We start from the raw sequence: 26,449 nt of genomic DNA on the forward strand, positions 1-26,449 counted from the left end.
AATGACAACAGAGAAGAAAAATAGAAATATTACTAAATGATACTGGGGGGGGGTGGGGGATAAAAAAAGCATCTTAGGGAATTAGTAAGGCTGAATCCCTTGTTGTCATTGAATTGGTTCAGTTGGAAAAGACCTTTAAGATCATTGAGTCCAATTGTTAAAATGCTCTGACTTTGGGGAGGTCTTCATTCAAGAGCAAGGTGATAATTTATTGTTCCAGGTGAAGGCACTCACCAGCAGTGGAACCATCCAGCCACGCTTTGCAATTCAGGATGTGCCTTTTGCCATCGGAGGGCAGCTCTCCGCTCCTAACCAGAACAAGAGGAACTTTACATTACATTTAACTGCAAAAGTTGCTTCTGCCAAGTGGATAGAAATAAGGAACCATCTGGGAAAATTTGCCTTAAGGCATATTCTTTGTGGTTTTCTTTCTCCACTCTGGCATTCGTTGTGGGTCACTTCTGCAGTTACAGTTTCCGTCTAAGTGTTTTTAAGAGCTCTGTCACTGTTTTGTTCCCAGTGAGTCTAGAAGCTGGGAATAATCTCAGTAAATGCATTCCTCTGAACCACACTGAGCAGGGACTTAGCCCAGCCACATGAGTCTGTTTTCTCAGTGATTTAATTAAAAGCATTTGCATACATCCAAAAACGTTGCCTTTCCACAGCAGCACTTTCAGCACCCGAATGCTGCTGGCGTTGAGCTGAACCGGGACAGTTTAGGTGCCACATGTGTTTGTAACCACTGTTCTCAGGGGAAAACATCTGCCCACCTCTGAGCACTGAACTCACCTGGCTTTTAGCTTTTCTTCTCCTTTCCCTAACTTCCCCTAGCACATCACAGCAGATTCAGTTTTCTGTTTGTGTCATGTGGGTTTTCCTCCCTCTTGAATTACTCAGTGTGTAAAACGCTCCCAACCCAGCAGCACCAACACCTCTCCTTCACATATCTGTCTAGTGCTGAGGAACTGGTGATGTAGAAAGGTTCTATTTGATGATCAGAGGGCTGGAGCAGTGCCCTTATGGAAACAAGCTATGAGACTTGGGGCTGTTCACCTTGGAGAAGAGACAGCTCCAGGGAGACCTACTAGAATACATCCACTACCTGAAGGAGACTACAAAAAAGGCTCAAGAGGACTTGTAGGGATAGGACTAGAGGGAATGCCTTTGAGGTGGAAGAGGAGAGATTTAGGAAGTTATTAGAAAGAAATTCTTTACAGTGTGGGAGCTGAGACACAGGAACAGGTTGCCCAGGGAGGTCATGAACGTCTCCTCCGTGGAGGTGTTCAAGGCCAGGTTGAATGAGGCCTTGAGCAACCTGCTGTAGTGGAAGGTGTCCCTGCCCATGTTGAGGGGCTTGGAACTGGCTGATCTTTAAGGTCCTTTCCAACCCAAACCCTTGTGTGATTCTGTTTAAATGGTTAGTGCACACATGACGTGAGGTGGTGTTCTTTTTCCAGTCTCTGGCATTCCATAGCCTGCTTTGGTTAGGAAGAGCATTGCATGGTGTGTTCTTATTCTACCAGAAATTAGGTTAGCTGTGATGACAAATGCCCTACCTGCTCCAGTGGCTCCTTGGGCCATTATTTTGATCATTTGACAGTACTAACTGTGCTTTGCTTGTTTCCACAGCAGGTTACTCTGATCTGTTCAGTAGCTGTAAGGGAATGCTTTGAGGTCAGCTAAAAAAATACCTGACATACAGAATCTATCCTTAGAGCAGATGTTCAGATTTGTGCTTGAGTGACACGAGGATGTTGATTTAATTTCTGAGGCTCTGTTAGGTGAAGGTTAGGGGCAGTCCTCCTAAGGGGGAAGCAGTTTTTCTCCTGGGAAGGAGCTCAGGACGTGGTTAGGATCCCCCCCACTATGTTGTGCGGGGCTGACCTAGGTGGGAGTTCAAGGGTCAGGTTCTGGGAATGGTGTGATTATCCATACCAACCCATGTCAAGCAAGGTTAAGAAATCCTACAGTTATTCCAGGTCACTTGGAAGCTTTTTCTCCCCACACTCTGGTTAAGGTGAATTTGGCTGTGAGCAGCACTGGCAGTAGGACACCAAATGCCCTTATCTGCCCTGGCTTTCAGAGGCAGCTTTGTATCTGGACCAAGTGCCAGATACCCAACAACCTAAAGTGAAATGAATGCCAATGAGTGAGGAAAGAGGCATATTTATACAAGTGCTGGCAGATGAAACAGCTAATATTTGTCTGCAAGTTTTGCATTATTGTTAATAATGGCTGCAAAACATGCAGGGAAAAAAGTACATTCATTTATGATGCCAGGGCATCTAGAGTTATAAGTGATCTGTGAAGCATGGAAATGGACTTGCTTGTCTCAAAGTGCCTTTGTGAGTTGTTGTTTCATGTGCCTTTGTGAGTTGTTGTTTCATGTGCCTATGTGAGTTGTTATTTCATGTGCCTATGTGAGTTATTTCATGTGCCTATGTGAGTTGTTATTTCATGTGCCTATGTGAGTTATTTCATGTGCCTATGTGAGTTGTTATTTCATGTGCCTATGTGAGTTGTTATTTCATGTCCCTTTGTGAGTTATTATTTCATGTGCCTTTGTGAGTTGTTGTTTCATGTGCCTATGTGAGTTGTTATTTCATGTGCCTATGTGAGTTATTATTTCATGTGCCTATGTGAGTTGTTATTTCATGTGCCTATGTGAGTTGTTATTTCATGTCCCTTTGTGAGTTATTATTTCATGTGCCTTTGTGAGTTGTTATTTCATGTGCCTTTGTGAGTTGTTATTTCATGTGCCTGTCAGAGCTGCAGGGAGACTAGCAGAGGTAAAGCATGGACAGGAACAGCTGATGATTTGGGGATTGGCCATGATTTGGTTTCAAAGCATTCTCAGGAGTTTTTCTCAAGTCTGGGATGAAAATTCATGGTAGGATTTGAGCTCCAGTAATCAGAGATTTTCTGGGGAAGAGATGAAAACAGATTTCACTTGCAGCAGGGCAGTTGCTGCAGGAGACCCTTGGTTGAGTCTGAGCTTGTATGGATTTGGGAGAACATCAACACTTAGCGTTACAGCTGGAGGGATGCTTTTTGTCATCCTACTGTCACCTGTGGAAAGGACCATCTAGCAAATGCTTTGGTTACACTACACTTCTACCAGAATTGAGAGGAGAAAAAAAGAGCAGAGGGTTGCAGAGAGTGAATCCATTGCCATGGCCCAGAAATACTTCTGCAAAGCCAAGTCTGAGGTGAAGAGAGGAAGCAGGCATGTCTGTGGGCAGAGAGAGGATTTTAATATCCAGTGCAGCCCCCCCCTGCTCTTCCCCTGTGCAGTAATAATTCAGTGAGTTTGCATTTATCAGTACAGTGTGTCTCCTTCAGCTCTTGGATTGCTGCTATTCTGTGCAGCACTCAATATTTCAGCTACAGTGTAGCTCTTCAGCTTTTGGGTTGCTGCTGTCTTGCACAGCACTTGATATTTCAACTCATTTCAGCTCTGTCTGCATTTTTTTGGGCTGTCTGCTGAGGTAGCACTGTCACTGAGTCAAGATCAACATCACTTTGGCATTTAGGATGTGCAGCATGTGTGCTAAGAGCAGTAGCATCAAGGGACAAATGGCTTCGTGGTGGTAATCCCATGCTGGCTTTTTGGGTTGTCTCTGGGTCATAGGAGTGGTGAATGGGGGTCCAGCAGGTCACCCAGGCTTGGACAGGAGAGCTCCATGCTCAGGGACACCCTCTTGGTGTCAAAAACAGCTTCCCTGAGTTGTCTGTATTTTATTATATTAACAGCACAGATGAGATCAAAGCTTTCCTCTTCTAAGGATCAGCCCATGCTGAAGTTCATGAGGTTCAGTTCTGGATCTCAGCTTTTCTACTAGTCAGGGATAGTCAGAGATTGGCTCTGGCCAGCCTGATCTGGAGTAGGGTGTCCCTGCCCATGGCAGGGGGGTTGGATCTAAATGGTCCTTGTGGTCCTTTCCAACCCTCACTGATGATTCTGTGATTCACCCTGAATTTCCATCAGGAAACTGCTCTGATTGTTTTTTTAACCCTAAATATGCTGCAGCCATAGGTTGAGTGTCCACATGAGACATACATTATGTGGTAAACACTACCATAGTCCCCAAGACTACCATGCAAGTATCCAACATGTCACTCAGGCTGGGACAGGAGAGCTTCATGCTCAAGGACACCCTCTTGGTGTCAAAAACAACTTCCCTGACTGGTTGTGTTTTATTATATTAACAGCACAGATGAGATCAAAGCTTTCCTTTTCTAAGGATCAGCCCATGCTGAAGTTCATGAGGTTCAGTTCTGGACCTCAGCTTTTTTACTGGTCAGGGATAGTCTCACCCTGAATTTCCATCAGGAAACTTCTCTGTTCTTTTGTTGTTTTTTTTTTAACCCTAAATATGCTGCAGCCATAGCTTGAGTGTCCACATGAAACATACATTATGTGGTAAACACTACCACAGCCCCCAGGGCTACCATGCAAGTACCCATCCTAGTGAAGTCAAAGAAAAATGAAATAGGTTTTGCATCTAGCTGCAGTAAAACAAACCATTGCCTAGTCAACCCCCCTTGTGAACCAGAATGTGTACAACAGATAACATTTGCTGTTTCACATGTAGTATACTGACCACCAAGTTCACACTGTGCTAGATTTGCTACAGATTGAAAGGAAAACATGTGATGGCTGTATGTGGCATCAGAATCTTTCCTTTGGAGCTCAAGCTCAATAGGGGCTAAGCCATAAGAGAGAATCCATCTGCCCAAGCATGCATGTCCCACTTTTACAGCTCTGTGAAGGGAGGTGAGCACTTCATTGTCTGTGTTTTTGCCTCTGGCCAGAACGGCATTCACACTCTAGCATTCTATTGAGATAATTACAGCATTTATTCTCTCAGAACACAGTTTTCACAAGCAAAGAAACAGTAGGAATGATGTTCTTCTTTAGCTGCAAGCAGGCTATTTTGTTTTCTTTCCAAATGTTCTAGTTGGAAGACCATTGCACACCTTTGCCCGAGTTCAGTAATCCTGCTGTGGGCCTTTCAGCTCATTCGGTGTGCTTGAGGGTTTTATTTGCTCAGCATATCATCCTTACAACCCAGGTTCTCATTTAGCAAATACTGCTGTGATGAAGTTTAATTCTTGGGTGTATTTAGGTCTCTTTGTAGCAAACAAGGATTTGGCCTTGTATCTCTTTGAGCCAACAGAAAAATGGTGCATGAGGGGGGAGGCTCCTGTAGGGTGGTCTGGCTGATGCTAGCAGTGTGCTGTTGAAATCTCAACAGAAGCAAGTCATTTCTTTTTGCTCTCAGCATCTTCACTAACATCTCATCTACTGGTTACTGCATAGAGAATGTGAGCAGCCTGATGGAGGGAACAAGTGGTGTGAATGTTGATTGGATAGGGCTGGGTTCTAGGTTGGACTGGATGAGCTTGGAGGTCTCTTCCAACCTGGTTAATTCTTTGTTTCTATGATTCTATAAATGGATCCCCAAGGAAACTACCTTTGGTGATTCTTGAAAGCATACCACTTGGGGCACTGTTTGGTGCCACTGCAAACATGCTCTCTCCTCAGGAACTGAGGTATGTTTGTGACACAGCAAACTTAGTGCTGCTTATGTACTGATGTCTCATCTTGGAGCTTCTTATAGGAGAGAAGATGATAGATGGTTGTTCTAGCTCTTAATTTTGGTAAGCTTCTGTACCTGGGAAGCATCACATGCTTCCTACACTGTTGGTCATGCAAGACAACATTTCATTTCTTCTGATCTGTGCTGATGCTTCACTTGCTGTAGTGCTTGTAAAGGTAAATGGGCAACAGGTCTTTACTCCCTACTTATTCTTGCTTTATGGAATCATAGAGTCATGAATGTTGGACAGGACCACCATCCAACCATCGACCTAACGCCACCATGGCCATTAAACTATGTCCCAGAGTGCCATATCTACAAGCTTTTGTGAACATGCCCAGGGCTGGTGACTCCAGCACCTCCCTGAGCAGCCTCTTCCACTCTTTCTCTGAACAATTTTTTCCTAATATCCAATCTATTCAATCTTCTTCATGAAGCTTTCTTCTTCTCTCCACAGTTTGTCAAGGGACAAACAACAAGCTGACCCAGCTGGGACATGTGGAAGACCATTTCACCAGCCTGCAGAGGATGTACAACAACTGTGAGGTGGTGCTCAGCAACCTGGAGATTACATATGTGGAGCACAATCGTGACCTCTCCTTCTTAAAGGTTAGTCTTCCTGGCTATTGTGGCCTCCCCTGCTAAAGGAACATTTTTTAAGTGCAAGGAGTCAGCTACCCATGGAATTCTGTGGTGATCCAAAGACATAGCCAGCTAACATCAGAGAAACTGCAGATCAGTCTCAGCATACCTGTAGAACGCAGGATATGCTCAACCCCACTTTTCTAAACCAGATGCTTTGAGAAATAGCTTTTCAAGCATTTGCTGGCCTATACTGGCTGCCATGCAGATGAGATTCTTCTTAATTATGAATATTATTGCATCCTTTCCATTGTCTCCTTAGAGTAGTGCTTGGAGGCAGAGAAGGGGTAAGCTGGATCTTTGGAGTTACCCTTATGAGAGGTTTATGAGGAGAGGCTGAGGGACCTGGGGCATTTTAGTCTGGAAAAGAGAAGACTGAGAGGGGATTTAATAAATATTTGTAACTATCTGAGGACTGGGGATCAGGAAGGAGGGGACAGGCTCTGCTCACTTTGCTCCCTGGGATAGGCCAAGGAGCAATGGATGGAAGCTGCAGCACAGGAGCTTCCACCTCAACACAAAGGGGAATTCTTTACTGGAAGGGTCCCAGAGCACTGAAACAGGCTTCCCAGAGAGGTTGTGTAGTCTCTTTCTCTGGAGACTTTCAAGGCCCATTCAGATGCATTCCTCTGTGACCTGAGCTAGATTATACGGTTTTGCTCTGGCAGGGGAGGTTGGACTCGATGATCTCTTTGGGTCCCTTCCAGCCCCTGACATCCTGTGATCCCCTGAGTCGTTTCTTACCTGCTTAGACAATTGTGTTTTCCAGTGGAGTCCCTTCTTGTTCTCTGATTCATTGATTTATTTGATGAGATGAAGTGGTTTATCATCCCTTACAATTGAAAGCTGGCAGGTTGGAGGGGCATGATGGGGAAAGAGACTGTTAAGAGCAGAGAAATGCGGTGGATTAAGCACCATGTTTTTCCTGTTGTTCCCTCAGACGATACAGGAGGTCGCAGGCTATGTGCTCATCGCGCTTAACATGGTGGATGTCATTCCTCTGGAGAACCTCCAGATCATCCGAGGCAATGTGCTGTATGACAACTCCTATGCCCTGGCAGTTTTGTCCAATTATCACATGAATAAAACCCAGGGACTCCGAGAGCTGCCGATGAAACGGCTGTCAGGTGAGACCAGGGCAAGAACTGGCGGCACCTGTAAGGCAGATTTCAACTGCTGGGTTGTGGGCAGCAATATCCAATTGAAGGTCTCCTCTCAAAGTCATATACCATCAAATCCTGCTTTACACCCAAGGATTTAATGTGGTTTCCCAGTTTCCTGCTTGCTTCCCTGCTAGTCAGCCTTTTTAAAGTTCTTCATTCCTTGTTGTAGAAAGATCCAGAAAATCCAAAGCATTAGCAGTGTGGTGAGATGTATTTGTCCTCCAAAGTGGCAGAGAAGTATCCACTCATTATTTTGCATTATCTGATTCCAGTGCATACAAGCCTTTATTTTTTGTTCAAGTCCAGTTGCAATATGTGAGGGGGGAGCTTACATGGTCATCTCTGGCTGTGCACAGCAGCAGTGCTACATCTGCTGTGTGCAGTGGCCCCTGGAGGTGACATCAGGCAGAAAGCCCCATGTAATGGCATCCAATAGCAGCCAACAGAATTAACTAGGTTGGAAAAGACCTCTAAGGTCACTGAGTCCAACCTGTCACCTAACCCTTTGTGGTGGTTTGGGTGTTCCTCCCCCCCACACACACTTTGGAAATCACCCAGACTAGACTCAGCTGGCTCTGGAAATGGAATGAAGCTTATTATTTACAGCTGGCAGAATATACAAGCAGATATTTACAGTATATAAAGTTATAGACAGAAACAGACAAGGTAAAAGGTAATACAGAAACACAGCTCCCCTCCCAGAAACCTGAGTCCCCAGGAGGAGACTTCACCTTCCCCCTACCCCTCTCAACCTTACCCCAGTCCCAAGGAAGAATGGAGGTTCGGCCAGGGGGTTAGGAATCAAAGTGGACTAGTCAGAGAAACGGAGGGTGAGGTTAGAGAGAGAGATTCAGCTTGGAGCTCTCCAGCAGAAGGGCCTTATCTATGTTTGGATTCTTATATCTCTCAGCAAGCCTATGAGGGAAGTAGACATCACCATTGTTTTCCTTCCACAGCCTGTAATCTAGTTCTTCTCACCAAACCATTCAAGCTAGCTTCAAACTAGCGCACCCTTCTAATTCACCCTCCAGAACCCATCAGTCTGGGCCTGGCATTAGGTGCCCCCCCAGGAGTGGAGATTGTCCTTTTCTGTGAAGTAGCAGAGCTGTGGTGAAGAAATACCTGCTGTATTCCCCTTCCTGGAAATCAGGGCCAGAAGACTCAGGCCCTGTTTTCTTTCTCTTACCCATTTCCTTCCTTCGGTGGCAGAGATTCTCAACGGAGGTGTTAAAATCAGCAACAACCCCAAACTGTGCAACATGGACACTGTTCTCTGGAATGACATCATTGATACGAGCAAGAAACCTCCCACGGTGCTTGAATTTGCAAGCAACCTGTCTTCTTGTGAGTATTAACTTAGCACAACCCCCTGCGCGCTCTGCCGTTTCAGAGAGGAGACCAAGCATCCCATCTTTCATCTGATGGGTTTCAGGGTATAGGATCATTATGGTTGGAAAAGACCATCAAAGGTCATCAAGTCCAACCATCAACCCAGCACCACCATGCCCACTAAACCATGTCCTAAAGTGCTGTGTCTACATCTCTTTTAAACTCTTTAAGGTAACAGTGGCTCCACCACTTCCCTGGGCAGTGTATTCCAATGCCTGGCAATTCAGGCACAAAGTCCACCACCTCCTGCATGCAGGGCCAGCAAGTCCTGTTCCAAGGCAAGCCCTTTTTTTTCTTTGCCACTGGCCTAAGATGTCATTTTTCGTGGTGGTTAGGTCCTTAACTCATAGCTCAGGGAAGCTCTTGGACAAGCTTCTCTTGGTTTCAGACAGCACCCTAAGTATGTCTTTCTTCAAAGGCAGCTCAGAATAATGTGCTCTTGATTGCTTTCCAGCAATTTTCTGTTTATAGTACAAGGCTCTGGTCTAGAAAACCCATATGGGTACCTTCATGGAGTCACTCTGGGACCTGAAGTTTGGCGCTGAGTCCCAAGTTGAGCGCTGTACAACTCTGGTGTTAGGCTGCACGGCTTAGCCACACAAAATGATCGATAAACAGGCAGAGAAATCTGATGCCTTAGATCAGCAGGGAGATGAGCATATCTTTCAATGTTTGTGTAGCTTATGCTGTGAGTGGGCTCAAGCTAATCCTTCAGTTTATGAGTCCCCTGTAAAATCCCCTGTCATTTCAGGGGAAGGAGAGTTTATTTTCATGTCTGGCGCTGCTAACTGGCAGCAAAGCATCTTTCCTTTATCTTCTCCCGCTTGTGTAACCGCCTGAGAGCTGATAGCCAACTCCTGCACTGACAGATTGGTGTGTGCAAGCGAGGGGCTGGGAAAGGTACAAGTCAGCGCAGGAGTTTGGCTCTGAGCACCACAGAAACGTTAACCTTTCACTTTTCAACTTTGAAAAAACCAGAAGTTCTTTGGTCCCTCACCAAATCAATCAACTCCCGGGGAAGTGCTGGCATCCGCTCAGCTGTTTGTTGGGTGGTGGGGAGGAGGGAGGCTCATGTGTTGTTAGCAGGAGGAGTCGCTCCAGTAGGAAATGCCTCTTCCACGTAGTGAATTCCAGATTAATCTGCTTAGCCTTTTATGGCTTTAGTAACCACTCAGTAATCTAAAGCAAGTTGTTTCTCAGGGGTTTTGCTTCTTTTTAAGAGAAAGAAAACCAAAGAAAAGAGGAAGGAAGGAGGGGAGGGATGGGAAAGAGCCTAGCACTGAACCCTCCAAGTCAGGCAGGGTGTCTGTCCATCCATCCTGCCACTTGGCTGTCAGCTGTCCATCTGCCATGTAGTGCTGCACCCAGGAGTGGTTTTGGCAGCGGGCAGGGGGAGGGCAGAAGGCAGACAAGACAGATAGAGTTGTGGTCAGAGTAGCTGGCTGTTGCTGGCAAATCCTCTGGAGTTTGTTTTCCTTTTAGAACCACATTGTCCAGAAACATGGCTTTGCATGTGGCCTGCAGTGAGCAGCTGGCACATAGAGTCACTGAATCCTCTGGGTTGGAAAAGACCTCTAAGATAGTCAAGTCCAGCCATCATCCAATTCCACCAAGCCTGGTGCCAAACCATGCCCCCCAGCACCACATCTCTGCATCCTATAAAAATCTCCAGGGATAGGGACTGGAAAAGACCTTTAACATCATCAAGTCTAACATGCTCAGCCAGGGGCCAGTGGTGACTGGTGACTTGCCTTAGAATGCAAACTCCAGCAGAAGGACCAACTGAGTGCTAGCTGAAATTGCTGTTCCTGGGAAATAATATGCTTCTACTTGAAGCTAGTCTGCCTAAGTATTGTGCTTGCTTGTTCAAAGGTGTGGAGAACTGCATGCAGGAAAGCAGAGGTGTATCCTTTCATGGGGATTTAAGGTCCAGGTCTCAGGTTTTTTGAGCATTGGTGTTTTCTGCCCTGATTTATTGAGAAGGAGAGCTTGAGTCTGGTTTCTTTGACTCACATGATATTACTGTTTTCCTTGTTTATAGTATATAATACTCTGCCTTTGTGTTTCAGGTCCCAAATGTCATCCAAACTGCACAGAAGACCACTGCTGGGGCCCTGGTGAACAGAACTGCCAGACATGTAAGCCTGCAGATGAATTAAGAAATACTTTGTGTGCCTTGACATGCTAAATATCTATCTGCTGAAACACTAACCTGTGAACCCCCAAGTTAGTCATGCATCTTTCACACCTGTCCTTCTCTGCATCCCACTGCCCTGAAGCAAATTGTGGAGGGTTGTGGTCTGCTTCCTGCTTTTCAGAAGCACAGTTTTGAGGAGGATAGCCATGCCTGCTCCCCCTGAGTAGCTCCATTTCTGGAGAGGAAACCTTGAGGTGGTTTGACTTGGTTCTGAATTTTCCTACAGATCTGCTCTTCCTCCAGAGGCAAAATCATAGGTTGGAAAAGACCTCTCAGGTTATTGAGTGTGACAGTTTGGGTGTTAGCTGCCCCCACACACACTTAAGTAAAATCATCCAGACTAGACTCAGCTGCTCTGGAAAATTGAATGAAGCTTTATACTTACAGCTTAGCACAAGATACAAGCAGGTATTTACAATCTGTACAGCTGTAGATAGAAATACACAAGTTAAAAAGTAATACAGAAACACATCAGCCCTCCCAGAAACCTGAGTCCCCAAGAGAGGCTCCCAACCACCCTTCCACCTTCTCCCCACCCCTCTACCCCAGAGTTTGTCTTGCATTCAAGGTGAATTTGGAGGGTCAGCCAGGGGTGTTAGGAAGCATGATTAGTCAGGGAGCAAGTTAAGTTAGAGAGGGAAGTGCAGCCCCAAAGACAGAGAGCAAACCACTGTGTTATCTATGTTCTTGTTCTTATCCTTCTCAGCAAGCCTATGAGTGAAGTAGGCATCACCACTGTTTCCTTTTCACAGCCCATCATCTAATTCTTCTCACCAAAATAGCCCAGCTAGGATTAAACTAGCCCATTGAGTCCAACCATCAACCTTACACCCCCATGCCCACTAAACCATGTCCCAAAGTGCCATCTCTACATGTCTTTTGAGCACCTCCAGGGCTGGTGACTCCACCATCTCCCTGGGCAGCCCCTTCCAGTGCCTGACCACCCTTGCAGTGAAGAAACCTTTCCTAACATAGAATCATAGAATCAACCAGGTTGGAAGAGACCTCCAAGATCATCCAGTCCAACCTAGCACCCAGCCCTATCCAATCAACCAGACCATGGCACTAAGTGCCTCATCCAGTCTTTTCTTGAAGACCCCCAGGGACAGTGCCTCCACCACCTCCCTGGGCAGCCCATTCCAATGCCAATCACTCTCTCTGTGAAGAACTTCTTCCTAACATCCAGCCTATACCTACCCTGGCACAACTTGAGACTGTGTCCCCTTGTTCTATTGCTGGTTGCCTGGGAGAAGAGGCCACCCCCCACCTGGCTACAATGTCCCTTCAGGTAGTTGTAGACAGCAATAAGATCACCCCTGAGCCTCCTCTTCTCCAGGCTCAACAGGCCCAGCTCCCTCAACCTCTCCTCATAGGATTTGTGCTCCAGGCCCTTCACCAGCTTTGTTGCCCTTCTCTGGACATGTTCCAGCACCTCAACATCTTTCTTGAATTGAGGGGCCCAGAACTCCTGCGGAGAACTGCAGCGGTCTCTCGCTTTTTTTCTGTCACCCACAACTTTCTCCTTGAGAACAACTTGCTCTTGAGAGTGTTTCCTCTCTGTTTCACCAACTAAGAGAGGAGGCAGTAGCTGTGTGCTGAGCTGTTTCCCACAGAGCCCTTCTGCAAGCCAGCGAGCAGCACTTGGAATTCATTTCCGCTGTCAGAAGCGACAGCGTAACCTCCTTTTTGCTGCCTTTAATTCCTCTGCTGGGAATCCCCAGGTGTGTCTTTTGTAAACACAAAAGGTGTCACCTTCACCTGAGTCATCACACTGCATGCTGTACTGGGAGGACCTTCGGAAGGCTCTCAGAAAAATCTAGCCATTGTTTGACTTGTAAATGGAGCTGTGTGGCACTGGGACCTTGTTCAGTTTGGCTGCCTGTGCTTCACTCTAAAATTTTGAAGGCAAGAGGCTTGCCTGATGTGAAGAGAGCTACAGAAATGTCTATTTAGAAGTGCTGGAGATTTTGCAAGGCTTTGTTTTTCCTAAAATAAAAGAGGCAGAGCAACTCAAATTGTTTCGCTGCTTCCTTGGAATGGGCTGCCCAGGGAGGTGGTGGAGTTGCCATCCCTGGAGATATTCAAGAAAAGACTGGATCATAGAATCAGTCAGGTTGGAAGAGACCTCCAAGCTCATCCAGTCCAACCTATCCCCCAGCCCTAGCCAGTCAGCTAGACTCCAGTCCAACCCTCCTTCCAGAGCAGGGTCACCTATAGCAGATCACACAGGAACCTGTCCAGACAGGTTTTGATTATCTCCAGAGAGGAAGATTCCACAACCCCACATGGCAACCTGTTCCAGTGTTCTGTCATCCTCACAGGGAAAAGATTCCTCCTCATGCTTACTGAAACTTCCTATGCCTCAGCTTCCACCATTGCCTCTTGGCCTGGCACTGGGCATCAGATCCAGCAGAGCCTGGCTCCAGCCTCCTGGCACTCACCCTGCACATATATAGAAGCATTGATGACATCACCTCTTAACCTCTTCTTCTCCAAGCAGCACAACCCTAGCTCCCTCAGTCTCTCCTTGTAACAGAGCTGTTCCACTCCCTTCATCATCTTTGTGGCTCTGTGCTGGACTCTCAAGCATTTCCATGTTTCTCTTGAACTGTGGAGCCCAGAACTGGACAGAGTACTCCAGGTGCAGCCTCAGCAGGGCAGAGTAGAGGGAGGGGCAGAAGAACCTTTCTTGACCTACTAGCTTGAAAAAAAGGGTGCTAATACAATGTGGATACAAAAGTGTGTGAAGGAAAAAGAGAGGAAGCACAACTTTTTGAAACCCCCTGCAGCAGGCCACATTTCCCCATGATTTTCTGTTAATTAACAACCATCTGCTTTGGACTTAGAGGAATTCCTGATGGTGTTGTAACTCCTTTGTGCCAGCTGTGAAGCTGACAACAGTTAATGTAGCACTCAGCTGAAATGCTGAGGATGCTATCAGCAGCAGATTAGCCAGCAAATGTCTCCCATGCCCAGTGTCAGGATGTGTGGATCAGTAGTTTCTTTGCAAGGAACAAACAATCCCATTTTGGGTCTCTGGTACAAAAACATGCTAGACATTCATCTCTGTTGTGGGGTGTGGTTTTTCTGGTTTGCTTTGGTTTCAGTTATTCTGATTGTCATTTTCTCTGATACTCAAATTGAGCTGATCTCCCAGTTCTCAATAAAATGATGGAGGCAGTTTCTGCTTGCCTGCAAAAAGCTGACTCAGGGCCAGTTCTCCCCCCAGGTTACTGCACTGGTGCAAGTCCTGGGGGAGTTGAGTAATGAAGATAAAATTTGGCCAAGGAATCACAGCCTAAAGACAAATACAAGCAGATGTATAAAGTCAGTTTGCTGAGTGGTTCTTCCCTCCTTGTGCAGGCTTCAGCAGTATTTTTAAGTGTGTTGAAGGGACCCCAATATGACATCAAACAGTGTGCAGCTGGAGTCCTGAAGTTCTGCTGCTGTGTTGTTTCTCTCAAAGCTAGCACCAATACTGGCAGATGTTCTCAGCAAGGAAAGCCAGGTCCTGCACTGTAAGATGCAGTGACTCCACAAAGGGGTCTTTTTGTTCAGGTGTTGGTACCACAGGGACCTGGATGCTCCTTCTAAGCAGGTCACAGTTTTCTGGCTGGAACCAGAGTGCTTAGGACCTCACAGGTGCCAAGATGAACCACCCACTCCAGCTCTCACCCCTCCCAAACTTTGGCCTTGTGTAAGGACAGAATACTCATCCTGTGGGGAAAATCTAGCACAGACCCTGCACTTAGACCTTTGGTGCATGTATCTTGGTCTTTATTCCTGGTGTTTATCCTTTTTATTCTTGTGTCTTCCAGTGACAAAAGTCATCTGTGCCCAGCAGTGCTCCGGACGGTGCAGGGGAAAGGTGCCCAGTGACTGCTGCCACAACCAGTGTGCTGCGGGGTGCACAGGCCCTCGGGAGAGTGACTGCCTGGTAACGATGCTACCTCACCCCCATAACTGCTTCAGTCCCTGGCACAGCGAGGCAGGCTCAAGGCTGCACAGCCTCTAGCCTTCTTCCATCTGAGAAGGCCTCTGAGAGATGCTGACTGGGAGGGTGCTCCAGGACTTTCCTGCGTGGGTGACAGTGAGGGAGGAATGAGGAGATGAGCTTTGAGAATAATCAGAGAATCGTAGAATGGTTTAGGTTGGAAGGGACCTCAAAGCTCATCCAGTTCCACCCCCCTGCCATAGACAGGGACACCTCCCACTAGAATAGGTTGCTCAAGGCCTCATCCAACCTGGCCTTGAGCACCTCCAGGGACGGAGCAGCCACAACCTCCCTGGGCAACCTGTGCCAGTGTCTCACCGCCCTCGCCCTTTCCTACCATCTAGTTTGAATCTCCCCTCTGCCAGTTTAAACCCATTACCCCTTTTCCTGTCATTACAAGACCTTGTCAATAGTCCCTCCCCAGCCTTCCTGTATGTCCCCTTCAGATACTGGAAGGCCATTCCAAGGGCTCCTCGAAACCTTCTCTTCTCCAGGCTGCAAAGCCCCAGCTCTTGTAGCCTGCCCTCATCGCAGAGGTGCTCCAGCCCTCTGATGCGGTCCAACTGTCAGCCCGACACCACCATGCCCACTAAATCCTGTCCCGAAGTGCCATGTTTCTTGAACACCTTCAGGGCCTGTGACTCCCTTGGCAGCCTGTTGCAATGCCAGATCACTCAGCAATTCACAGCACTCTGAGCTGGTCTTTACTGATTCTGCAGTTGGAACGTCCCAGTGTATGCTAAACGAGCTTCAGTACCTTTGAGAGCTCAGTGAGCTCAAGGTTGTTGCAGACCAGCTAAGTGTTTGCTGTAGGGCAGGCTCCCCATGTAGGCAGGTCCACAGGTCCTCAGCTGCCACCACAGTGCAGTGGTTTTCTGTGCCAGCAGAGCTTTGCCTTGTGTTCCTTCCAAGAATTTGTGAAGGGAGTAAGATATGACTGCTCTTTGCATTTTGTTTTTGTATGTCATTGAACTTCAGATATGAAATCAAGCTTTAGCTTTCTGTTTTTCACTTGGCACATGAAGAAGCATCAAATGGAGCTGCTTTAGGAAACAAAATTATCCCATTGCTTTTCTGCAAGAGCTTTAGAGGGGTAGTGCACACTGTTGGTTTAACTTTACCCCTGACCCAGGGTTTTGTGGCTGCTGTCTGCATGCCTCATAAATTGTGTGGCTCTGGTGCCCTTACTGGCTCACAGAGAAGACTCTTAGTCTCTCTCATCTGGAAAGCCAGAGAAGAAAAAAGAGGGGGAGGAGAGAAAAGTGATTATTAATGTAATGCAGAGTTAGATTGGAGGAACCAATTTGTCCCCTCCCTGGAGGTGTTCAAGACCAGATTGGATGAAGCCTTGAGCAACTGATTCTAGTGGAAGATGTCCCTGCCCATTGCAGGGTGGGTTGGAACAAGATGATCTTCCAGGTGCCTTCCAACCCAAACCATTCTATGAATCTATGAATGCCTACTAAATTGCTCATGACCTGCAGCCAAATATGCTGGCTTCTGTTTAATATGTAGCCAGAAAAGTCAGTAACCAGCAGGAAAGGACTTGATTGGATTTCAGTTATTTAAACATGGCCACAAAAACAACTGTCTTGATCTGGTTACTGCTTGTAGGGAAAATTCTTCTAAGGCATGCAGATTTGCTCCTGTTCCTACGTGAATTCCAGCAGCTCTGCAGCTCTGCCATGGTGTCTTGTTCAGAACAAGAAGCCTTCATGTTCTGCTCTTCCTTTCACATATTAAACTCGGTTGTCTGACCTGAAGCAACTTTTCTCCTTCAAAGCACAAGGGACCATCCCTGTAGCTGCTTGGGGTTTCCACTAGAGCTCAGCAGGAAGCAGATGAGCCCATCAAAGTGTTTTTAAAGAGCTAATTAAAACCTGGCATCACATTTAAGGAGGAGGTAGTTTACCGGGGGCTGGTTTTCCATGGCAGGCCTGCCGCAAGTTTCGGGATGATGCTACCTGCAAGGATACATGTCCCCCGTTGGTCCTCTATAACCCCACCACTTACCAGATGGATGTCAACCCTGATGGAAAATACAGCTTTGGAGCCACTTGTGTGAGGGAATGTCCACGTAAGTTCATCTTGAGTTGGAGCAGGAGAGGTGGTGGGGGGCTGGAAAGAGGTGGGAAGGGACTTGTGTCATAACTTATGTCGTATGACTCTGAGTTATGGAAGAGCAACCTTTTTGATCTCCTTAGTTTCTGTGGGAAGGAAAAATGAGAGGTTAGCTAGCAAAAGAAGACAGTATCTTTAAACTGTCTGCCTTCATCATCTTCCCTGGTTTTTAACCATACCTTTTAGACTTTTGAAGGTTTTTCTCCTGATGGGGAGAAAAACATCATATAAGAATCATCAAAACAACAGCCACAGGGGGTCAATCCTGCCAACTGCCAAAGCAGCATCAATTCTTAACCAGTTCTTTATTAGGACTGGTAGAAAGTCATTGGTCTAAACACTCTACCAAAGCAGTATCAATTCTTAACCGGTTCTTAACTAGGACTGATAGAAAGTCATTGGTCTAAGCACTCAATCTTGTGGATTACCAAAGCAATATCAATTCTTAACCAGTTCTGTATTAGGACTGGTACAAAATCTTTGGTCTAAACACTCAATCCTGTGGATTACCAATGCAGTATCAATTCTTAACCAGTTCTATGTTAGGATTGATAGAAAGTCATTGGCCTAAACACTCAGTCCTGTGGATTACCAATGCAGTATCAATTCTTAACCAGTTCTGTATTAGGACTGGTAGAAAGTCATTGGTTTAAACACCCTCTGTCAAGGCCTGTGATCATTGCTTCCTCTACAGATGCTTGCTTTTTCTTTCGTGCTGTTTTTTGAACCCATCAAGAGTTAGACATAAGAGAGGGTTTGGCACACAATACTGGTGTCTCTTTCTGAGATTGACTGTTGCCCTGCCTGGCCCTCAGCCCAGAAGAGCAAGTGAAGGTGAGAGATCAGAAGTGCCACGTATTGATTCCAGTTAGGGGCACTGCTGCACAGCCTGACCTTGGTAGTGTTGTTTTATCCTTCTGTGACCCTTCCTCCTCTCTGTAAAGCGATGATAGTGCTTGTATGCCCATCTGCCTTCAAAGGACCTTAGTGAGAATTCACAGTCAATGCCTGGTTTTGCTGAGCGCCGCAAAAATCCAACCCCCTCTTTTTCTTCCTAGTTTTGAAGTGCCTCTGCATGCCCAACATGCCCCTCTTGTATCCCAATGACCTCTGTATCCTTGTTTTGCTCCAGACAACTATGTGGTGACAGACCATGGCTCCTGTGTTCGCTCCTGCAATACTGATACTTACGAAGTGGAAGAAAACGGTGTTCGGAAGTGTAAGAAGTGTGATGGGCTGTGCAGCAAAGGTATGGAACGTGTGGAAGAAGCCAGTCAGGCTTTGAGATGAGGAGTGACTTATTAGAAAAACTACATGGACTTCTGACCTTTGCTGAGTGCAAATTCACTGTGAAAATCCAGTGAAAGTGTGGAGATCTGCCCAGTGGTATGATCAGGAAACACAGCCATGGAGCATGGTCTCCAGCTGGGATGTGTCATCTGCCTGGGTATCTTGCACGTCAGCCTTCATCATTGTTTGTCCTTCCTACTGTCCCATCAAGAGGAGTAAAATTAATGTAGGACAAATTAAAGGAAGGGTTAGTGCCAGAGCCTGTGTGCAGAGGTGCACAAGTGGGAAGTGGTTATCCTGTGGTGCTTTCTGAAAAGGAAAAGGTGTGTGGAAGTTAGAGTGGTAGGTTAGACCACATGGAGGTGCTACGTGGACTAAGGGTGTCTTCGTGTTTATACCCTTCCACGTGATTGAGCTTCACTCTTCTCCCTACTCATGCTGAACATAAGCCAGCAGTGTGCCCAGGTAGCCAGGAGAGCCAGTGTCATCCTGGCCTGGATCAGGAACAGTGTGGCCAGTAGGACAAAGGAGGTTATTCTGCCCCCGTACTCAGCACTGGTCAGGCCACACCTTGGGTGCTGTGTCCGGATTCAAGAGAGATGTTGAGGTGCTGGAAGGTGTCTGGAAAAGGGCAGCAAGGCTGGTGAGGTGCCTGGAACACAGTCCTGTGAGGAGAGGCTGAGGGAGCTGGGGTTATTTAGCTTGGAGAAGAGGAGGCTCAGGGGTGACCCTATTGCTATCTTACAACTGCCTGAAGGGAGGCTGAAGCCAGGTGGGATTGATCTCTTCTGCCAGGCAACCAGCAACAGAACAAGGGGACACAGTCACAAGTTGTGCCAGGGGAGGTCTAGGCTGGATGTTAGGAGGAAGGTGTTGGCAGAGAGAGTGATTGGCATTGGAATGGGCTGCCCAGGGAGGTGGTGGAGTCGCCGTTCCTGGACGTGTTCAAGCAAAGCCTGGCTGGGGCACTTAGTGCCATGGTCTGGTTGACTGGGTAGGGCTGGGTGCTAGGTTGGTCTGGATGATCTTGGATGTCTCTTCCAAGCTGGCTGATTCCATGTTTCTATGTCTACATCTCTTCTAACAGTGTGCAATGGCATTGGAATAGGTGAACTGAAAGGGATTCTCTCCATAAACGCCACAAACATTGACTCCTTCAAAAACTGTACCAAGATCAACGGCGATGTCAGCATCCTCCCAGTTGCATTTCTAGGGTGAGTTGTCTGCTGCTCACTTAGCATTGAAGCAGAAGGACTGGGGAGGAATTCAGACTAAGCCATTCTATTTCCCAATTTGTTACTCTCTTTGTTTCAGGGATGCCTTCACAAAAACCCTACCCTTGGACCCCAAGAAGTTAGATGTCTTCAAAACAGTCAAAGAAATATCAGGTTAGTGGTGAGTTTTAAGCAGAGATGTTTTCTGTCTGGTGCTGCCAAAAACACAAGGGTAGAGGACGGAAGGTTTTTAAGCCTGTGAAGAGAAATGCAAGGAAACAGCTTCTGCCTCTGAGCTACCAGAGGTCACTCTTCACAAAGGTGATCAGCAGTGCCTCACCAGTGTTACACCCACGTAACTCGTACTGGTCTTCTGTCCAAGGTGTGTGGTTTGACCAGACCATCCCTTCTGCTGCACTGTCACCATTAGCAAAGAGTAAAAGCAGAGGAGATCCCTCAGCCACCCAAGGAGTATGTGGTGATGCAGAGGCGTGCCACGCCGGCTAAAAAAAGCCAAATGTGTTTCTATTTGTGGAAAACCTTTCAGCAGCTCCTTAGGGAAGTGTGCTCAGTGGCTTGCATCATCCTCATGGAGACACCCTCTCCAGCCTGAAGAGCTCTTCCTTGGAGTTAATGTGTCTCCAGGCACACAGCGCGGGCAGCGGAGCGCTCAGCTCTCGTCTTGCACCGAGTATCAATTGAAAGTGATTTTGTCCAGCCCTTTAGGGATGTGCCATCAGAGATGGGTTTGCAGCTGCGAGTCCACTTCCCTTCTTTTCTCTGTCTTTTATCTGCCCGGTTCCCTTCAGTGTAGCAGGAGGATTGCAGAGTCAAAGACACAGACTCTTCGAGTGGTAGGGGTTGAAAGGCACCCCCAGAGACTGTCTGGTCCAACCCATCTGCTTAAGCAGGGTCGCCCAGAGCAGGTTGCACAGGATCGTGTTCAGGTGGGCATCAAAGTTTCCAGAGAAGGAGACTCCACAACCTCTCTGGGCAGCCTGTTCCAGGGCTCCAGCACCCTCATGGGAAAGTTGTTTTTCCTTAAGGTCAAGTGAAACCTCCTGTGCTCCAGTTTGTAGTTATAGGCATTTGTCCTGTCATTGGGCACCACTGAACGGAAGCCATCCACATCTTTGTGGCCTCTACCCTTTAGATATTGATCAGCATTGGTAAAATCCCCTGTGTATACTCTTCTTCAGGCTGAAGAGCCCCAGGTCTCATCTTTGCTGACCAGAGCCATCATCACTGGTGGCTGGCTGTGGCAGGATGTGCAGCCCACTGACACATTCATCTCTTACATTCCTAAGCCCTCCTCGTGGGCTAAGAAATAAACTGTTTATAAATCAGGGCTTAAAAATATCTCCATGCTTCCTAAAATGTCATGTTTCACTTGGAGATTCTCAGATAAGCATTGGGGAAGCACAAGCACCTTCTCCTGGAGCAGAAGGAGCTCAAGGAGGAGGTTTTGTTGCCAGTGCTGACCATGGATTTATTTTTATTATTGTTTTTAATCTTCTTTTCTTCATTTCAGGATTTTTGTTGATTCAAGCTTGGCCTGATAATGCTACTGATCTCTATGCTTTTGAAAATCTGGAGATTATACGAGGCAGAACCAAGCAACAGTAAGTAAATCTTGTGCCAGAGCAGTTGTAAAAGAAGCTGTTTAGAGTGTTTAGAGCTGTGCTTGTCTGAGCACACCAAGGGAACAAGCAATAGGACAAGAGGAAATGGCTTCAAGTTGCGCCAGGGGTGGTTTAGATTGGATTTTAGAAGAAGCTTCTTCACTGAAAGGGTTCTCAAAGACTGGAACAGGCTCCCCAAGGAGGTAGCTGAATCCCCATTCCTGGAAGTGTTCAAAAATATGTAGAAATGGCTCTTTGGGGCATGGTTGTCTTGGGTTGATGATTGGTCTTGATCTTAGAGATCTTTTCCAACCTTAATGATTCTGTGATTCCAAAAGTGGTGTGAGACTCAGGTGTCCCAAAACTGAAGAAGTACCTGTGAGGAGTAGAGCACCATCTTTGCTCCTGTAGATAATATGCCCTGAGTGGATGAGACCCTCGGCTCTGTGTGGTGTTTGGAATGCTGCCCTGAGTCTGCTCTCAAGACCAGGGTCTCCCCCTCACCAGACTTGGAAGTGCAAGCAGGACAGAGGACTCTCTGCAGGCTGGGACAAGCTACAGTGTGGTTAGAAGCACTTTGGAATTTGAGATAGCTGGTTGATTGGGGATGAAGACTATGGCTGCCAAACAGTGTCAACACCAGCAGTGTGTCCACTACTCTCCTTAACCTCAAGAGGCAGGATGGACCAGCACAGAACAATCTTTGCCACCATTGCTGCACATCATTTACTTGACAAAGTACCTGTGTCCTGCCAGATTTAGCTTGCAAAGCCTGTGCAAAACCAAGTGTCATTGGATGGTTTGGGTTGGAAGGGACCACCTAGTTTCACTCTCCCTGCCATGGGCAGGGACACCTTCCACTAGATCAGGTTGCTCAGGGCCTCATCCAACCTGGCCTTGAAAACCTCTGTGGAGGGGACATCCACAGCTTCCCTGGGCAACCTGCTCCAGTGTGTCACAACCCTTGCTGTAACGAGTTGCTTCCTGATAGCAAATCTAAATCTACCCTCCCTGCAAGCTCTTGCTTGTAAAAAGTCCCTCCCCAGCTTTCTTGTAGCCCCCTTTAGGTACTGGCAGGCTGCTATGAGGTCTCCCTGGAGCTCTTTTCCAGGTTGAACAGCCCTTTCAGCCTGTCCCCACAGGGGATGTGCTTCAGCCCTCTGATCGTCTTTGTGGCCTCCTCTAGGCCCACTCCAACCATTCTATGTCCTTCTTGTACTGTGGGACCCAGAACTGGGCACAGTACTGCAGGTACTCAAAGAGCAGAGTAGAGAGGCAGAATCACCTCCCTCATTCTGCTGGTCACACTTTCTTTGGTACATCCTAGGACACAGCTGGCCAGGTAGGAGATGTTGCAGTTGTTTCACAACAGGTAGCTTGTGTACCAGGTGTTAAGTTCAGAGGGCTGAGCAGCATCTTGCTTGCAAAAGCTCAGTTCACAACACCACACATTTGAAAACCGAAAGAGGAAAGGGCTAAGCAAAATCCTGCTTACTAATTCTCTTTTCTCCCACGTGTCTTGTTTCTCTCCACTTCAGTGGCCAGTATTCCCTTGCTGTTGTTAACTTGAAAATACAGTCCTTAGGGCTGCGCTCCCTGAAGGAAATCAGTGATGGAGATGTTGCCATTATGAAGAACAAGAACCTCTGCTATGCTGACACCATGGACTGGCACAGCCTCTTTGCTACTCAGAGCCAGAAAACAAAGATCATACAGAACAGGAATAAAAATGAGTGTGGTAAGTCAGGCAGTGCTGCCTTCCTGCTCCCTGTGGAAGCTCCTTTTGGAATGGGAGAGTAATTCAAGCAAGACCTTTCCCTCTCTCTTTCCCTGGCTGCAAAATTCGCTACTGATACTGCTTTAATGAAGGTGAGGATGGAAAAGTGGGATTTCCCCTCCCCACTAAGGATGTGGACTTAATAGTGTCCAGCAGATGGAAAAAAGCTGCTCCACTGCTGTGGGCATAAAGAATCCACACAGGTTGAAGGACACAGAACATGACTCCAAGCTTTGGACTGTGTTGACAAATCAAAAGCTTCTGTGCAACCGTGGTGTTGCCCTTTGCAGTGGTGTCTGTGCCAAGATCTGAAAATCATTTCTTTTTGTAGAATGTGAACTGCTCATGTTTGGGAAATTTATCATAGAACCATGAAAGGGTTTAGAGTGGAAAGGACCTTCAAAGATGATATACTCCAACCCACCTGCCTTGGACAGGGACATCTTTCACTACATCACGTTGCCCAAACCACCTTCTAACCTGACCTTGAACATGTCCAGGCATCCATAGTTTTTCTGGGCAACCTGTTGCAGGGTTTCACCATACATCATGACTGTATCTTCCTCCCAACTAATCTAAACCTACAGTCTTTCAGTTGGGAACAGTTGTCCCTTGTCCTGTCACTACAGGCTTTGATAAAAAGTCATCATAAGCCTCCTTGAAGTACCAAAAAAGCTGCACTAAGGTCTCTCTGGAGCCTTCTGTTTTCCAGACTGGACATCCCTGTCTCTCAGGCTGGTACTGGTTCAGCTTTATGATGTGGCTGTTAAGCTATCACAGAGAAGCTCATTCTTGCTTCAGAAAGCTAGAAGTCACTCGTTCTTTCAAGCTTTGAGAATTAAGAGAAGCATAATTGTCCCTCTTTCATGCTGCCAAGACCATTCACACCTGTTTTGGAAGAGGTTGGAGAACCTGGGCCAGTCAGGATAGAGTCACTAGTAGCACTGTGTTTGCCCTCTCTCCTGCCTTGATCTTCATGGCTTTTCTTGTCTTTCCTTTTTTCTCAGCTGCTGCCAGGCACGTTTGTGATCCCCTGTGCTCAGATGTGGGCTGCTGGGGCCCAGGACCCTTCCACTGCTTCTCCTGCAGGTTTTTTGATCGCCAGAAGGAGTGTGTGAAGCAGTGCAACATCCTGCAAGGGTACGGTGTCGGAGGGTTGGGTGATGATTTGGGGGATTGGGTGATGATTTGGGGGATTGTGTGATGATTTGGGGGATTGGGTGATGATTTGGGGGATTGGGTGATGATTTGGGGGATTAGGTGATGATTTGGGGGATTGGGTGTTTCAAGCATGCTGTAGATAGAAAAAAATCAAAGCACAGGTTGGATGGGATTCACCAGCTTTGCAGAGATGTGTGAACATGGTTCCTAGCTGAGGTTCAGCATTCAGTATTACTTAGGAGGTTGCTCCTGCCATGGTGGCTGCTGAGGAAACATCTCCTTAAGCCCAGGAGGAGACTACCTGGAGGCATAGGAAGGCTAAGCCTTACACCTCCTTCCCATGAGATATAAAGGAGCTTAATACCCTGTTAAAAAATCCATGTCAAGGACATCAGGCAGGAGCTGGAGCCATTTGCAGTGATTGGGAGCTCAGTCACCCCTGGAACCAGGGCTTCACTGCTTGACAGGCTTTCTTACTGCCAGGGGACTCTTGTCTTCGCTTAGGTGAGCAGCTCACCCTTGCAATTTGCAAAGCTGCAATCAAGGGAAGAACTTTGACCTAAAAAGCAGTGGGAGCAGCAACTTAAGGCAAAATCATTGCTTCAGCCTTGCTCAGGATGAAGAAAACATGTGGTTGCCTGTGCATCAGGGCTGTGGCTGGGCTGTTCAGTCAGGTCAACAGGTGATGTAGGTGGCAAAGGCACATCCAGTGTGAAAAAGGACAAGGGATTTTTAATGAATCTTTCCAAGTTTTGACTTCTAAAAATCAGAAGTATTAAGTGCTTGAGAAGGTGCTGATGCCTCTCATGTATGTATTTCTCTGACAACTTGCATTTCAGCAGCTGTCTTTTTAGTAAGTGAATTCCCTCTAGCAGCTCCTGTGACCTGAAGGGCAGATCTGGGCATTTTTGTGTCAAGTGATGGGTAGATTTAGTTTAATTAATAACACCATTACTTGAAGTGGAACAGCTTTATTGCTATTGAAACCATCTGTTCCCAACTTTCATATTTTAATGATTCACTGTGTGCTGGAGGGAGGGCATGAGTTTAATTATTGGTGCACTGCTGCTTAACTCTTGTAATTACTATTTGGAGCCTTGGAATTGCTTGAACTGGGTTTGCTGATCTCTCCACATCACTACCACTTAAAAGCCTGTGGAAACTGGGGAGAATATTCCATGTTGTTAGCTTAAAAGGGAAAGTAAACTAATCTGTAGTGCTACATCAGTTAAACTTCCCTTAGTCTTAACTCTTCCTGGTTGCACTGAGCAAGTAGTAAAGGTATAGCCAAGAGGATCCCCTCCATACCTTCTCCTGTCTTGGTACCATCATCTCAATCTGTTTCAACTGGGAAAGGAGAGATGAACACAGTTTATGGGTTACTAATCAGCCCGAGTTTTAATCATGTTTGCCTTTGTGTTGTTTTCCAGAGAGCCAAGAGAGTTTGAAAAGGACTCCAAGTGCCTCCCCTGCCACCCCGAGTGCCTGGTGCAAAACTCTACCGCTTACAACGCAACCTGCACTGGACCGGTAAGAGCAGATTCAGCTTGGCAAACCTCCTCAGCCCGTGCCTTAAAACATGTTTCCTGTGTTGAGATTATCCTGAGGTCTCATTTACCCTTCTCCAAGATGGAGTTCATAGATTTTTAGAAAGGTTTGAGTTGGAAGGAACCTTAAAAGAATGTTTAGTTCAAAGTCCCCTACCATGGACAGGGACACATTCCACTAGACCAGCTTGCTCAAAGGCTGGGCATCCTGAGCAACCTGTTCCAGTGTCTCACCACCCTCACTGTGAGGAATTTCTTCCCAATATCAAGTCTAAATCTACCTTCCTCAAGCTTCAACTGAGATAGGGGAGGGGTTACTTCCACTAGGTCAGCTTGCTCAAGTCTTCATCCAGCCTGGCTTGCAGCACCTTCAAAGACTGGGCATCCACAGTCTCCCTGAGCAACCTGTTCCAGTGTCTCACCACCCTCACTGTGAGGAATTTCTTCCCAATATCAAGTCTAAATCTACCTTCCTCAAGCTTCATCTGACATAGGGGAGGGGTAGAATCATAGAATCAACCAGGTTGGAAGAGACCTCCAAGATCATCCAGTCCAACCTAGCACCCAGCCCTAGCCAGTCGACCAGACCATGGCACTAAGTGCCCCAGCCAGGCTTTGGTGGAACACCTCCAAGGACGGTGCCTCCACCACCTCCCTGGGCAGCCCATTCCAATGCCAGTCACTCTCTCTGCCAACAACTTCCTCCTAACATCCAGCCTAGACCTCCCC

General features: G+C 47.0%; 1 protein-coding gene across 3 annotated transcripts in view; it reads left to right on the forward strand.

The window, feature by feature from the left end:
* Positions 1 to 26,449, forward strand: part of EGFR (epidermal growth factor receptor) — a 221,087-nt gene that overhangs the window by 150,567 nt on the left and 44,071 nt on the right. For all 3 annotated transcript variants that reach the window (XM_064169565.1, XM_064169562.1, XM_064169564.1), the window contains exons 3-15: positions 6,061 to 6,212; positions 7,186 to 7,372; positions 8,618 to 8,752; positions 10,867 to 10,935; positions 14,813 to 14,931; positions 16,924 to 17,065; positions 18,242 to 18,358; positions 19,487 to 19,613; positions 19,714 to 19,787; positions 21,145 to 21,235; positions 22,774 to 22,973; positions 24,020 to 24,152; positions 25,604 to 25,703. In XM_064169565.1, coding sequence (XP_064025635.1) covers positions 6,061 to 6,212; positions 7,186 to 7,372; positions 8,618 to 8,752; positions 10,867 to 10,935; positions 14,813 to 14,931; positions 16,924 to 17,065; positions 18,242 to 18,358; positions 19,487 to 19,613; positions 19,714 to 19,787; positions 21,145 to 21,235; positions 22,774 to 22,973; positions 24,020 to 24,152; positions 25,604 to 25,703 — 1,646 coding nt within the window. The remainder of the gene's footprint in view (positions 1 to 6,060; positions 6,213 to 7,185; positions 7,373 to 8,617; positions 8,753 to 10,866; positions 10,936 to 14,812; positions 14,932 to 16,923; positions 17,066 to 18,241; positions 18,359 to 19,486; positions 19,614 to 19,713; positions 19,788 to 21,144; positions 21,236 to 22,773; positions 22,974 to 24,019; positions 24,153 to 25,603; positions 25,704 to 26,449) is intronic.

This window comes from Pogoniulus pusillus, chromosome 32, assembly GCF_015220805.1.
Source record: "Pogoniulus pusillus isolate bPogPus1 chromosome 32, bPogPus1.pri, whole genome shotgun sequence".
NCBI lineage: Eukaryota > Metazoa > Chordata > Aves > Piciformes > Lybiidae > Pogoniulus > Pogoniulus pusillus.